Raw genomic sequence first — 15,361 nt, 5'->3', positions numbered from 1 at the left:
GGTTAGCGAGAGATGTCTGGCTTCAATGTTATATCTCCCTCTAGTGGTCATAAACCAAGCTAGATATCTCTAATTAGAAACATTGGCGGCTCTTTCTTCGGTGCTCTGATACGTTTTGGTAAATGCAGTTTGACAGTTGTGTGCCTTCACTGTAATAAATTAAGAATAAGATGCTTTGATAGAAACTTAGAATAAAATATAAACAGGAGTATCCTGTTAAAGCCAGAGCTATCAGCTACTCAATGCTACTAATGACTTAAAGCTGAGGTAGTGCTGTGAAATAAACCCTGAATCCATTGTCATTTCAGTTTGACTAAAAGAAACATTACATTGATTATTATTTTTTTTTTTTTACAGTTAACGGTTCAGTTTCATGTTTTTACTTGTAATCAAGATGCAAAAAGAAAGAGACATCCATTGTTTATGGAATAAATATACAGTGCAGTACTGTGATATAGTTTTTGATGAGGTTAGATTGACTACAACCTGTAACAAAATGTCAACAAACACAGCTGATATCAGTTCATTTTCACTTTTATTGTATTTACACATGGAAAAACAAAACTGTGCAAATTACCCCAAACGCAGTCGTTCAGGGACAGTCAGATCCTCAAAGATGATTCCTCCTCAAAACTGTGTTTACAAACAACTCACACAGACACGCACGCACGCACGCACGCACGCACGCACGCACGCACGCACGCACGCACGCACGCACGCACGCACGCACGCACGCACGCACGCACACACACACACACACACACACACACACACACACACACACACACACACACACAACTGCAGAGGGGTTTAATTAAGGTGTCCTTGAAAACAAGAACGTTTCGCTGGGATTTCTTAAACCCAACATGTTTCCTTTGAGTCAGAATTCAAGATTAAAAGATTATGAAAATTCTTCTTTTCTGCAGTTTTGGCTCAAGTTGTCAACACTGTTATTTAGAAACTTTTTTTCCACAGATGTAGGACACAAAACCAAAAGTGAAAAACTTCTCATTATTATGTGGAAACATACCGCAGGGCAAATCCAAGATTTAGGTTGAACTCTATGCAAAAAAATATGTTTATGAGCTCAAACGTTATGGAAACATAAAATCGTGGACAGATTAAAAAGAAAAATGAATATGTTCTGTTATAAAGTCATACGTGTCATTCAGAGAACAAACTTTGCATATCAAAATAACCAGGTACAAAAATGTGAATATTCTCCTAAATTATGGAGCAAAATAAACACACAAATTTACTCAATAAATCAAGAAAACTCGTACTTAAGTCACACATTTATGTGACAGCTCAAAGGGGACTTGCGAAAAATTTAAGAACAATATCAAAATTATTTCTTCAAATAAAAAAAAGAGTGAGAACAGAAGTTGATGCAATGCAAAATAATCCTTTTCTTGTTGCAAATACTGCTCTTGTTTTTTTTTTTTATATAATTGTAACATGCTGTTGAAATTCTATTTGGTAAAGTGAGTAAAACTTGTTTGTCCCCTCTGACTTTCCGTACTCTGACGGACCAACATGGCACAAACATCATACAAAAAAAAAACAACCTCATCCAACACAGAGTTACTTTTTGCTGGACTAAACAATGCTACAATTTTCAATAATCTTACTACTCTTATCAAAATCTTACAAAAGTTTAAACAGTGTTAGTTAAAGGAAACATCTACTCTTCCTAATAATGTCTGACTGTGACAGACAGTGCAGTGGCTGGACTTCAACACTTCAGGATCACACAAAACACACAACCTCTCAACGTATGGAGAGTTACAACAACATCTTCAACAAGAGATTACTCGTGTTCGGTATTCACAGTGCATTAAAAATATCAAAACTACAGAACATCTGATCAAATCTCTGAAGTGCTTTTAATCCTCTAACAATGACAGACATATACACTAACATATTTCTTTACAACACTGATCAGAGGGTGAATCTAACATGATGTGTATTAGTGAGTTACAGTGACGAGTGTTGGTGGATGTTCCAGATCTAAAGCTTCTGATAGCTTCCAGAGCACTTCAGCTTTTTAACAGGTGACTGTTACAGATTTCTGTAACCTTAGAGACCACTTAAGGATGATATAAGACACAGGAAGATGTACCCAAAGTAGATTAATGGAACTGTTAACTATTTTCTTAGTGTTCATATAAAACTTTGCTAGCTGCATCGCAGAGCATCTTACCATGACAGATATGGTTTCAAATCTGCAGCATGAACTCTGACAGACTGTGATCCACTATGTTCATCAGCTGTGATGAGCAGAATGTGATTGTCTGCTTTTCTAAAGCATCAGCATTAGGAAATAAGATGATGGTATATGGGTTATGTTTTTTCTATCAAGAGATCCTCCCAATCTTCTCTCCTTTGCTGTGATTGGCTGATTCATCCTCCAAATCGGAGGACTTGAAACTACTGTTATTTAGTGTTGTAGTCAAGACCACATTGACTGAGACCAAGACATGTCCGAGACCAGAGTGCACCAAGACAAGACCAAGACATTTAGGGATCGAGACCTGGTCAAGACCAAGACCAAGACCAAGGCAGGGGCGAGACAGAGACAAGACCAAGACCATAACTATCAATGAAAAATCATTATGAGAGTAAACGAAATAAAAGACTTCTGTTTATTTTATTTAGGTTTGCTTTAAATACAATTAACAGCGACAAACAAGGTTTGGTTTTGTCTTTGTTGTCTTTCCTTCGACGCGCTGTGAAAGACTTGTGACTCCTTAAAGCTGGGGTTGGTAATCAGATTCAGATACACTTTTTGTTATACTGGTTAAAATGATCTGTATGTCCCGATGGCAATAAATACCTAATGTGTTCTTAAAAAAGAGCTAAAAAAAGCTGCTATCTACAGCCGGAGTAAACCTGGGAAAACTCCTCGTTTTGGAGGAGCTCTGAGGGAGGAGGGGAGGGGTTAGACGGAGTCCTGAGGAAATGCTACATTCAAATTCATGCTAGTTTTCTGAGACTGCCAACCCCAGCTTTAAGTTTCGTTTTGGTCGTCGTTAGTTTAACTTTCGCTTTAGGTTAGAGTTAAAATTGTGTTTTCTGTTGTCTGTAATCTCAGGGGAGGTAGGTCTTATCGTTAGCTGAGCAGGATTCTTTTTTCAAGCCTTTTTTCTCATTAATTGTATGCATTTTCTATTTTCTAATATTTGTAGTGTTTTTATCTGATGGGTTATAGGTGTTGACTGCGGTAATCCTGTGGTAGGTATTTAGCTTGATATAAAATACAGAGTCGGCCCAGTCTGAGAGTCGGAGACTGAGACAAGACCGAGTAAAAATGCTTTTGATTCCAAGACGAGGCTGAGACCTTAAATAAGTGGTCTCAAGACTGGTCTCGAGTACTGCAACACTACTGTTATTGCCTGGTCTAAAAGCTCCACATAGGAGATAAGTCAACTTAACAGATGAACTTAGTCACACTAGCAAGAATCACTAACCAGTTAAACTATTTATTGTCAATATTTTTAATATTGTAGGCCTGAAATACTGGGCACATGTTTCTGAACTGTATACCCACCCACCACAAACTAGCCATAATGCTATAAAGCTCTACTTCCAAGGCTGTGTCTGGTTCAAATGACATATAACCACTGCACTTGAGAAAATGTAGCAATGCTTGACCAGCACAGGCGTGGCTCTGCTAGTGTTAGCTACACTCTACAAACCAATTTGGCATTGTTTACTCACAGACTCTGATCCTGTGTTTAGCTGAGTTAAATAAATTGTGCTCAGTTTTGACCTTTTTCTGAGTGTTTTCCTACCTTTTGACTAGTCGGCTAGCCTGAATTCAAAGTTAGTCAGTTGTGAACATCCTTAATTCATATGAACTAAGGTCAAACTCGCACTTGAGGTTTCAGAAAGATCACAGTTTGACATTAACAGAGGTCTCCTGGGTTTAAGTTCTGTGTTTGTCCCCTTGGCTTTCCAATCACAGCACAGGAGGGCAGGATAAAGCGGCATTCTTTTTGATAGTTATTAGTGGTATATCCAACACTGATGAGCTGAGGTCTAACACAAACCTAGACACAAAACGAGCCATGATACACCGAGTGTTTGATAACTGAAGTTATTAAAGGCAGACTTAGTTTTAGTGAAACTAAATTCCAAATCGCTGGATCTCTACAAAGACTGGTCGCAGAATGCTCTCGCCTTTTAATCTGATCCAGTAACAGCTGGATGGATCGACTTTTTTTAATTTTGTGCTTAGTGTTTGGAGAATGATTTGTCTTTCTGCGGCTCCCTGTTTCAGTCCAGCTAATGGCAGATATGTATAAATAGGCTGCAGCAGTGTGCTTGTTGCTGCACTTTATATGAAGAATAGCAGGGAGTCATGTCTTCATTCTTAATCCAGGTAACTGTACCAGCTGCACATGGTTCTCTCTGCTGGTTCTGGGCCTGCAGCACACGTCAAACACTGAAGTCATCGGTTTAAGAAAAGACAGAGTGAGTTAAGTTTTGTTTGTTGAATCAATGCACATGTTTTAGCTGCCTTATTGTACTCAGAGCAAGGCAGAAGCAAAAGAAGGTCAGGCATTAAACCTTCAGTTTCATCTCACAGCGATTTAACCACAGGCTTCACTGCTGAGGGAAACTCAGGTCTGTTGGCCAGTGTGTTCAAAAGACTTTTAAACCAGATGCTGGTGCAATCCTAAACTCAAGAGTTTAGCTCAAACATTTCCTAGCCTTAGTTTGCACCACACAGAGGAAATCTGCAAACTTATTTCAGTTTTCATTCTGTCTCAACACATCTTCAGACCCCAGGGTCGTGTGGTTCAGCTGCTCCTCTGAAGCTTGACTTTCAAATTGTTATGGCAGCAACATTAAGCCCATTCCTCGTTTTTTTAAAGGAAAAATATCCCAAAGCAACATATCTGTTACGTAATGGTCTGTGCTGCAGGAAAAGAGATGATGCCATGTAGAAAATTTAAACAGGACTTAATTATTGCTTCTCTCTCAGTGGCGCCCTCTGCTGATGTGTCTCAGTGCAGCACTTCTCTCAGTCTGCATACAGCTGCACCATGTTCCGCCACTCCGATTCCCTGAGTGTGTCCTCTGCAGTCCGGTCTCAGTACATGGCCTCAGTGTCTCTCAGGCTTCCAAACGACAAACTGAAAGTGCTTCCTAGTCTCTTACCGAGCCCGTTGCCTTCCCTCTTCTTCTTCCTATTCCAGTTCAACAAGGAGGCGGAGCTCTGGCCCTTCGCTGCACCCAGCAGACGCTGCTGCCGTGTGTTTTCTTTATCATTACTGTTGGACAGCATGATGGTTTTTCTGTCCACCTGTTGACACACACAGGTAAGGTTGTAGTTACTTCACAGCTACACTGAAACAGCAGCGAAATACAAACACACACTCGGTCGAGGAATATGGCCATCTAACATGAGTCTGGTTCTGCTCAAGGTTTCTGCCTGTTAAAGGAGCAAGTTTCTCCTTGCTGCTGTAACTAGCTAAATACTGCTAAGTGCTCTACTCATGGTGGATTAAGATGAGATCAGACTGAGTCTTACCCTGTCTTGATGTTGGGTCTTTGTTAATAATTTAACATAGAGTACGGTCTAGACCTGCTATGTTTGTAAAAGTGTCTTGAGATAACGTTTGTTGTGATTTGGCGCTATACAAAAACAGATTGATGGATTCATTGATTTACACACACAGTGCAGGGTTCCCACTCTTTTCCAGAGATCATTTTCCAGGACATTTCCAGGACATTTTCATTGATGATCAAGCTTGTATGACAGTCTAAATTTAGTTCCTAATTTAGTTCCTAAATAGTCTAATATGTTCCTCTCAGTGGAAGTCTACATTGAAAGACATGTAGTCTATGGCTATCAATATAATCATCTCTTACATACTTAAAAATGATGGCAAATTGATAATAGAAAAATGCAACCACAGCTGTACAGCACTTCACTTTATTAGTGCAACCAAGGAACAATGATGGGCAACTCTCATCTCAGCTTTCTCTTTTCTCAAAAAATATAAAATGAGCTAAGAAAAAAACAAAAGAACCAGCAAAGGAATCAGGAAGCTGCCTTACTGAAATAATTAAATAATAATAATGATCAGAGGATCAGTGCTTTAATGACCTAAATAGATCTGAATGACAAAAATGGCCACAAATGTTTCTCAACTCAACTCAAACTCAAAATATACCTTCTTAATCGTGATATTCATGATATTTATGATCAGCGATGTCTACAACGTGGAGTTTCTGTGCAGCTGTGTCGCTCTTTTTGTTCCGTTTGTTTTCACTATTGGGAGTTTGCACTCCTACAAGCTAGAGCAGGGGTTCTGAAACTTTTTGGAGCCAGGGACCCCTTACAGGTGAGAAAATTGTCCATGGCCCCCTCATAATTGTAACACAGATTAAGCACATTAGTGATGTGTCATGATCAAAAGCTGCGGCTCTGAGAGCCGATGCTTTATAGTAATCAGAAGAGCCGGCTCGCATCAAGAAAGAGCCGGCTCCCAGTTTTTTCCTTTTGCTGCTTAGCTCTCACAGTGCTCAGCCCCAACTCTGCTCACAGCAGAACTTTGTTTTGATTGGTCAGCATGGCGGCCATGCGGCCAATCAGATGTGAGGATATAGGATACAGGTGATGGAGGGGAGGCTGTGTATCCTGGCTTCATCTGTTCCATCAGAGAGAGTCTTCTTGAAGACCGGGCAAATACTCAGTGAGAGGAGAAATCGGACCAGCCCATCCAAGCTGAGGCATCTGATTTTTCTCAATGCCAACCTGAGGACATTAATAATGTTTGCTTGAGTTTGGTTCTGGTTCTGTTTGCTCGAGTTTGGTTCTGGTTCTGTTTACTTGAGTTTGGTTCTGGTTTTGGTTCAGTTTGCTTGAGTTCGGTTCTGGTTCTGTTTACTTGAGTTTGGTTCTGGTTTTGGTTCAGTTTGCTTGAGTTCGGTTCTGGTTCATTTCTGGTTCTGTTCTGGTATGGTTCTGGTTCGGTTCTGTTCTTGTTCGATTCTGGTTCAAGTTTGGTTCCGTTCTGGTACAGTTCTGGTACAGTTCTTGGTCGGTTCTGGTTCGGTTCGGTTCAAGTTCTGGTTCAGTTCTGGTACGGTTCTGGTTAGTTTCTGGTATGGTTCTGGTTCTGGTTCGGTTCGGTTCCGATTCTGGTTCGGTTCTGGTACGGTTCTGGTTCGTTTCTTGTGTGGTTCGGTTCGGTTCCGGTTCTGATACGGTTCTGGTTCAAGTCTGGTTCGGTTCTGGTTTGGTTCTGGTTCAAGTCTGGTTCGGTTCTGGTTCGGTTCTGGTACGGTTCGGTTCTGGTTCGGTTCTGGTTCGGTTCTGGTTCGGTTCTGGTTCGGTTCCGGTTAGCTTCTGCTTTGGTTCTGGTACCGTTCTGGTTCGGTTCTGGTTCGGTAAGGTTCGGTTCTGGTTCTGTTAGGTTCTGGTTCTGTTAGGTTCTGGTTCTGTTAGGTTCTGGTTCGGTTAGGTTCTGGTTCGGTTCTGGTTCAATTCTGGTAGGTTCTGGTTCAGTTCTGGTTCGGTTCTGGTTGAGTTTGATTCTGGTTCTGTATGCTTAAATTTAGTTCTGGTTCTAAACCTAACCCTAATCCTAACCCTAACCCTAACCCTAATCATAACCCTAACCATAACCCTAACCCTAATCATAACCCTAATCCTAAACCTAATCCTAACCATAACCCTAATCCTAACCCTAACCCTAATCCTAACCCTAACCCTAATCCTAACCCTAACCCTAACCCTAATCCTAACCCTAATCCTAACCCTAATCCTAACCCTAACCCTAATCCTAGTCCTAACCCTAATCCTAACCCTAATCCTAACCCTAACCCTAACCCTAAACATAACCCTAATCCTAACCCTAACCCTAAACCTAACCCTAACCCTAACACTATCCCTAACCCTAATCCTAACCCTAACCCTAACCCTAACCCTAATCCTAATCCTAAACCTAACCCTAACCCTAACCCTAATCCTAAACCTAACCCTAATCCTAACCCTAATCCTAATCCTAATCCTAACCCTAATCCTAACCCTAACCTAATCCTAACCCTAACCCTAATCCTAACCCTCACCCTAATCCTAAACCTAACCCTTACCCTAATCCTAACCCTAACCCTAACCCTAACCCTAATCCTAACCCTAATCCTAAACCTAACCCTAATCCTAACCCTAACCCTAATCCTAACCCTAACCCTAACCCTAAACCTAACCCTAATCCTAACCCTAACCCTAACCCTAATCCTAAACATAACCCTAATCCTAACCCTAACCCTAATCCTAACCCTAATCCTATCCCTAACCCTAACCCTAATCCTAACCCTAACCCTAATCCTAACCCTAACCCTAATCCTAACCCTAAACCTAACCCTAATCCTAACCCTAACCCTAATCCTAACCCTAACCCTAATCCTAATCCTAAACCTAACCCTAACCCTAATCCTAACCCTAATCCTAACCCTAACCCTAATCCTAAACCTAACCCTAATCACAACCCTAACCCTAACCCTATCCCTAATCACAACCCTAACCCTAACCCTATCCCTAATCACAACCCTAACCCTAACCCTAATCATAACCTTAACCCTATCCCTAATCCTAATCACAACCCTAACTCTAATAACAACCCTAACCCTAATCACAACAATAACCCTAATCACAACCCTAACCCTAATCACAACCCTTAACCTAACCCTAATCATAACCCTAAACCTAACCCTAATCACAACCCTAACCCTAATCCTAAACCTAACCCTAACCCTAAACACACCCCTAACCCTAATCACAACCCTAATCCTAATCCTAATCCTAACCCTAATCCTAACCCTAACCCTAATCCTAACCCTAATCCTAAACCTAACCCTAACCCTAAACACACCCCTAACCCTAATCACAACCCTAATCCTAACCCTAATCCTAACCCTAACCCTAATCCTAAACCTAACCCTAATCCTAACCCTAATCCTAAACCTAACCCTAACCCTAAACACACCCCTAACCCTAATCCTAACCCTAACCCTAATCCTAAACCTAACCCTAACCCTAAACACACCCCTAACCCTAATCACAACCCTAACCCTCACCCTATCCCTAATCACAACCCTAACCCTAACCCTATCCCTAATCATAACCTTAACCCTATCCCTAATCCTAATCACAACCCTAACTCTAATAACAACCCTAACCCTAATCACAACAATAACCCTAATCACAACCCTAACCCTAATCCTAATCACAACCCTTAACCTAACCCTAATCATAACCCTAAACCTAACCCTAATCACAACCCTAACCCTAATCCTAAACCTAACCCTAACCCTAAACACACCCCTAACCCTAATCACAACCCTAATCCTAATCCTAATCCTAACCCTAATCCTAACCCTAATCCTAAACCTAACCCTAACCCTTATCATAATCATAACCCTAACCCTAATCACAATCCTAACCCTTATCCAAACCCTAACCCTAATCACAACCCTAACCCTAAACGCACCCCTAGCCCTAATCACAACCCTAACCCTAACCCTAATCTTAACCTTAACCCTAATCATAACCTTAACCATATCCCTAATCCTAATCCCAACCCTAACTCTAATAACAACCCTAACCCTAATCACAACCCTAACCCTAACCCTATCCCTAATCACAACCCTAATATAAAAAATAACAAAAAAGACAAAAAAAATTATATAGTATAAAAACGATAGAAGTGTCACTATGAGCTCTGATCACGATGACCGTAGACCACCACCGTACCGGCCCCGGCCGACTTGGGGCGGGGCACCTTGGGGGAAGGACCGTGCACCTCCTGCCCCCCCATTACGGGGGACAGGTTCGCTTCCCCTCACCTAACCCTAATCACAACCCAACCCTAACCCTTATCACAACCCTAACCCTAACCCTCACCCTTATCACAACCCTAACCCTAACCCTAACCCTCACCCTAATCATAACCCTAGGATTAGGGTGAGAATGATTTTGTAACAGAATAAATGCACACAATTGGGCAATTATAAGGCATCTCATAAAAAAACTGTACGTAAAAGGGTTTTCAACACAAACCATTAGTTTTTGCAAAGTTAAGGTAAAATTTACGGCTACAAAAGATCCTACATTAAGAGCCGTTCGGGAGTTGAAAGAGCCGGCTCTCTGAAAAGAGCCGATCTTCCAATCACTAAAGCCCATGCTTACTACCATTTGCACTCTTAGTTGCCCTTGGAACTATTTGTATTGTAAAACGTATCAATGTAAATACTTCAGACCTGTACTATAGTGATAAACAGATAACACTTTAGTTTGAATCAAGTAAATACCACTTGTATACTTTAAAACAGAGGGTCATTTCATTCCTTGTGGACTCAACATGACAGCATTTAGACTTTTCAAGTAATTGATCTTAAACACTTTCAGAAAATTAACAGTAACAAGACTCACATATCCCTTCGAGCCACCAAATGGTATCATAACAATGGTGTATGCTGTTTTGTAATGACACAGCACAATTTTATAATTTACTAGAAATGTATTCAAATTATTTCATGGACCTCCACGCTATGGTTCGCAGACCCCCAGGGGTCCCAGGACCCCACTTTGAGAACAACTGAGCTAGAGTACGGTAATTGAGCCAAGTGTACCATAAAACATAAACAATATACCCCCGTTTTCTGTGAATGCATGATTATGAAGAGAAGGAGAAAAGATGTGAAAAAAGTTGTGCAGTGTCGCTGTCTTTTCCAGCACAGCGTGCACTCAACTTTCAATGAATGGGGATGTGTTTTGTTAATAGGGTCAGGTCAAACGCAGCCATGTTGGAATAATTTTCCAGGACTATATGTGATTTTCCAGGACATTTGACTTTTTCTCCCATTTTCCAAGAGTTTTCAAGTACTGGAAAAAACTGTTTTCCAGGTTTTCCAGGACACGTGGGAACCCTGACAGTGACTTACCTGTGTGTCATGTGAGTGTAACGTGATCACACTGAGCTCCACTCCTCTGTCCCCACAGTTCTTCAACATTTGGACCACCTCACTGTGTTTGGACCATTTACAGTCCTCTCCGCCCACCGCTACGATGTAGTCTCCCTCTCTCAGTCCGGCCTCCTGGACAACAGACAAACATCAGATGATAAGAGAAAATCATCGTTTCTTCATCACAAAAATGCAAGGAAGACTAGAGCAATTACTTTTTAAGTACTTATTTTGGATTCATCTGTGAGCCGTACTTGAAAACAACTATTTGTAGCAGTTTTTAATCGGCCTGTCTGAAACTTCGGCTAAATTGAGGAATTACCAAATGTACTTTTACACTTGAGTCCCAGTGTGAGGGTTAGTGAGGGAAGTTTGTCTCACCGCTGCACAGCCTCCAGGCACCACTCCAGCTACCAGGACAGGGGAGTCTCCTCTGAGCGTGAGACCCAGTCCTCCCTCTCCCCTCTGCAGGCAGATCACACGCACCGGACCCCAGCGAGCCCGCGCACAGAACACCGACAGAGGCCCCTGCAGCACAAAGAAGAGTCAGATTAAGAACAAGCAACAGAAGATCTGCAGGTTTTGTTTTATGTTTATCTTCATTTTGTTTTAGTCTTCAGTTTGTTCTCATTTTTTACACTTTATTTCTGAGTGCATGAACACAAAACAGAGGTAGAGATAAACAAAATAAATGAAACCGAGCAGACATTACTGAAAGAACTGAGGTAATGACATGCACATAGATAAATAAAAATCACCCAAACACAAACAAGGACTGCTGACTGAGAAGTCTGTGTGGGTAAATAATTAAAAATGAGAGAATGGATAGCAGAGAAAAAATAAAGACATCAAACCAAATCAAAAGTAGCACTGGCAATGAAATATAAGAGAAAACAAGAAATGAATGTGTCTCACCAATCTCTGGAAGATATCAGTAACATGGACCGTGGAGAAGTTCGGTGGAGTGATGTCTGGTTTAATGTGTGTTTGAGCTGTCAGCAGAAGAAAACAGGATCACTTACTGTCATCAAACAAACAAAGATGTATTAATAGATCTTTAAATACAGAATATACTTACACTGTATCTCTGGAGCCTCTGCAGTTTCGTCAAAGTCGTCCTCTCTGTCCAGCTCCGAGTATTTGTCTAAAGAGCGTTTGTGTGCGAGAGACAGGACGTCCTGCAAGATGTCCATCTTCCTCAGGATCTTGCACAGACTGTGGACACGCATGGCCTCCTCATGTCTGATAACTGCACGGCGAAGGTGAGCTTTACCTGAATGCAAGAAGGGAGGTGTGTGTTTATTTCAAGTAGTGAGAGGAAATTCACAGGATTTAAAAGCATTCTCAAAGTGGATACCTGGAGCTTTTTCCCCCCTTTCTAAAGACAGACATCTCCACTGCTGTGTATTCTATAAATATATGAGACAAGAACTCACCAAGCTTTCTTCTTTTTTCAGGGTCTTGTAGAACCTGGATGAGTGTTGGTTCGGCAGGAACGTTGATGTAGAACTGGAGGAAGGCCTTCTCTGCCTCCTCGTCAGCCTCCTCCTCCTCGGCAGACACTACGGAACAAGACACACCAAGTTAAGAGGTGTGAAAACAGCACACAAAGCAATGTTAGGGTAAAGATTTAAATAAAGCTTCCTCAAATCCTAGGAATTTGGAGTTCTTATGACATATATTTTATTATTTAACGTTTAGAAATTGTCTCAAAACATGTCCATCATCTACATAAAGTAACTGATCTCAAGTCTTCAAGTGAGGCTATTTAAACGAGGAGCTAAGATTGCTGTCCCATCATTATTCTTTGCAAAAGGAACTCATCAAAATCTGCACATTATCTGTACATAGAGCTTTTGTTCCTCATCATGCTCATATTTCTTTTCTTACATGTGTGGTCACAAAGAGCAACAGCGGCGTAGTAATGTGAGAGGGCACGGAAGTGTTCAGATTTGACCTGAACCATGGAAGCCCAAGAGAACGGCACGTAGTCCTTCATCAGAGGCTGTGACATGGTCTGCTGCACTAACAGGTAGACGTCTGACACCTACAGAACAAACACACACACGCAGATACACACACATACAAGCTGAGCGTCATAGGATCTCAGCAGCAACATCACAAACACAGAGATGTGCGTTTTACTCACTCGAGCAGCTTCTTGTGCCAGGTAGAGCTGGGAGTTGAAGTGTGTGTCCTGCGTGGTGAGTATGACTCGCTCAAACACACACTCCTGCACCTGAGCGACCATGAGCCGGACCAGCATGCAGAGGGATGGACAGCTCATGTCCAGACTGGGAGCATTAGAGAAGTTCTCTTTAAGGTAATTAAATGCACCTAAAAACACAGAAATGAAAAAACGTGTTAAACATTTAATTAAGGTTTGATTCTGGAGAAGGTGCTGCTTTTGCTCTGTAATATACAACTGAGGGACTCTTCTTATGGCCACGACTTTGTGTTTGCTATGCATAAAAAAGGCTAAACTATGAATGACAAAACAGGGCATATATTAAATCAAAATGAAAATAAATTTAGCAGAAGAACTCAGGTTTCTTTTTAACAAAACAATGCTGTTTTTCAGTTTGCCCATCCCAACTGTGTGGTCCCACAGAACAAAGGCGTTAAGCTGGTGGAACGTTCCGGTTAGTGTATGCTGTTTCAGTACCTGCAGCCCTCTGAAAGGCATCTATAGCCCTGTCTATGCCGGCTGTAACAGAGCGGTCCTGTCGAGCCCCAATCTGTGTGTAGAGAGCGCCGATGTTGAACAATACACTTCCCTTCTCAAAGGCCAATGTGCGCTGACATGACGGGACACCTGTCAGAGAGTCATACCTGAGAGACAAAACAGAGGGCGGAAATTGACTCAATGCATCATATATATATTTTTTGTTTTTCATAATTTTTATTTTTCAAAAAGCAGGTATAATCACAGTATAGTTTCATACGTTGGTTTTTGTTTTTTTTCTGAACATATACAAACAAGAACACCCCCCCCCCTTCTCCCTCCCGTAAAACCTGTTGTACAGTCAGATGGATAAGTAGAAGAATATAAAATACCAAACACAATGACAGCTTCTACCAAATAACAACGGTAATGACAAACAGGTTTATATTAATAATCTCAATGCATCCTTCAGAGGACAGAGGATGGGGGGGGGGGAATAGGCCTGAACTGACCACAACACAATCCAAACAGCTTGCACTATTCATTATTTGTAGTTAATTATCTATTTATTAAAAAAAATGCTTTTTTAGACTTGTATATTGCTGCTACTGTGTACTGTGCTGTGTGTATATAACCTGTGATTTTTTATTTTATGTATCTGTGTGCTGTTTTCTGTCCTTTGGTGTTACCTGCTGCTGGAATCTGAATTTCCTGTGGGAACCTTACCAAAGGATTAATAAAGTTCTTCTCTATCTCTCTATCTATCGATCTATCGATCTATCTATCTATCTATCTATCTATCTATCTATCTATCTATCTATCTATCTATCTATCTATTTGAGCATCAATAACCTTTTGAACACAGATACCAGATTATTTTCTAAAGAGAACAGATGCTTCAAAACTTAACCGCCTCACCGCCTAACTCAAACTCGGTCTCAAGACCCGTATCAAACTTGTCACGTTTCAGCTGCAACATGAGGACGAAACGTCTACAAAACCAGCCCGGAGTCAAAGAGACTGCAGTATGGGCCTAGCTAAAACTGTAAGCGATGTCAGGCACATCGCTCACTGAACTGGTTGTCAATGATGTTCTGTCAGTTCGGCTTTTAAAAGACAGCTTTGTAAATGATTGTACGAATACAAAAAGTTACCCTCTAACTACAGTTGGCTTCAATAACCTCTGAGCTCTAACTTTGTGAAGTGCACAACATGTCCTACCAGTGGAAGTGCACGCCCAGGTTCCTGTGCAGAGGGAAGAAGCGCTGGTCCAGGTAGTACAGCTGGTTGTAGTACTCCATCAAAAGCTCCAGACCAGCCTGGTTACGACTCGGTGTGCGCATGGCCTGACACAAAAAACAACAAATAATAACACATCTGGAGTTATTAATCATCATGTATTCATTCCTGGCGTGTAGAGATTTTCAAAGCTCTTTTCTTTTCCCACAGAAAGTCTCCACTGATTTCCTCCTATCCTTTGATGACAAACAGGGTTTATACTTGACCAGATCAAGCTTAAAATCATATGAGTGCATTTATTAACCTGTCTGAGCTCCATGAGCTCCTTGATCTCCTTGTCGTAGAGGGAGCTGTCTTCTCCGTAGTGCTCACAGATGAAGTCCTGTGAGGGAAGACAGACGTTAGAGACACGTGAGGAAAAATCCACTTCTCCTCTAAAATGTAAACTAACTCCAGAGGATTTCACTGAGCTTTGAT

At 41.3% G+C, this 15,361-nt stretch overlaps 1 protein-coding gene across 1 annotated transcript in view; it reads right to left on the bottom strand.

Annotated features, from left to right (window-relative positions):
* Window positions 1–518: 518 nt before the first annotated feature.
* Window positions 519–15,361, bottom strand: part of rhpn1 (rhophilin, Rho GTPase binding protein 1) — a 31,100-nt gene continuing 16,257 nt past the window's right edge. The window contains exons 6-16 of the mRNA XM_034705691.1: window positions 15,189–15,266; window positions 14,867–14,991; window positions 13,646–13,812; window positions 13,130–13,317; window positions 12,871–13,027; window positions 12,417–12,542; window positions 12,059–12,253; window positions 11,896–11,972; window positions 11,362–11,508; window positions 10,960–11,112; window positions 519–5,311 (exon numbers count right to left, since the gene is read on the bottom strand). Of these exons, the coding sequence (XP_034561582.1) occupies window positions 5,099–5,311; window positions 10,960–11,112; window positions 11,362–11,508; window positions 11,896–11,972; window positions 12,059–12,253; window positions 12,417–12,542; window positions 12,871–13,027; window positions 13,130–13,317; window positions 13,646–13,812; window positions 14,867–14,991; window positions 15,189–15,266 (1,626 nt within the window). The 3' untranslated portion in view covers window positions 519–5,098. The remainder of the gene's footprint in view (window positions 5,312–10,959; window positions 11,113–11,361; window positions 11,509–11,895; window positions 11,973–12,058; window positions 12,254–12,416; window positions 12,543–12,870; window positions 13,028–13,129; window positions 13,318–13,645; window positions 13,813–14,866; window positions 14,992–15,188; window positions 15,267–15,361) is intronic.

Source organism: Notolabrus celidotus, chromosome 2 (genome assembly GCF_009762535.1).
Source record: "Notolabrus celidotus isolate fNotCel1 chromosome 2, fNotCel1.pri, whole genome shotgun sequence".
In the NCBI taxonomy this organism is placed as follows: Eukaryota; Metazoa; Chordata; class Actinopteri; order Labriformes; family Labridae; genus Notolabrus; species Notolabrus celidotus.
The sequence above is the reverse complement of the archived record's forward strand: the minus strand, read 5'-3'. Positions and strand labels throughout refer to the sequence as shown.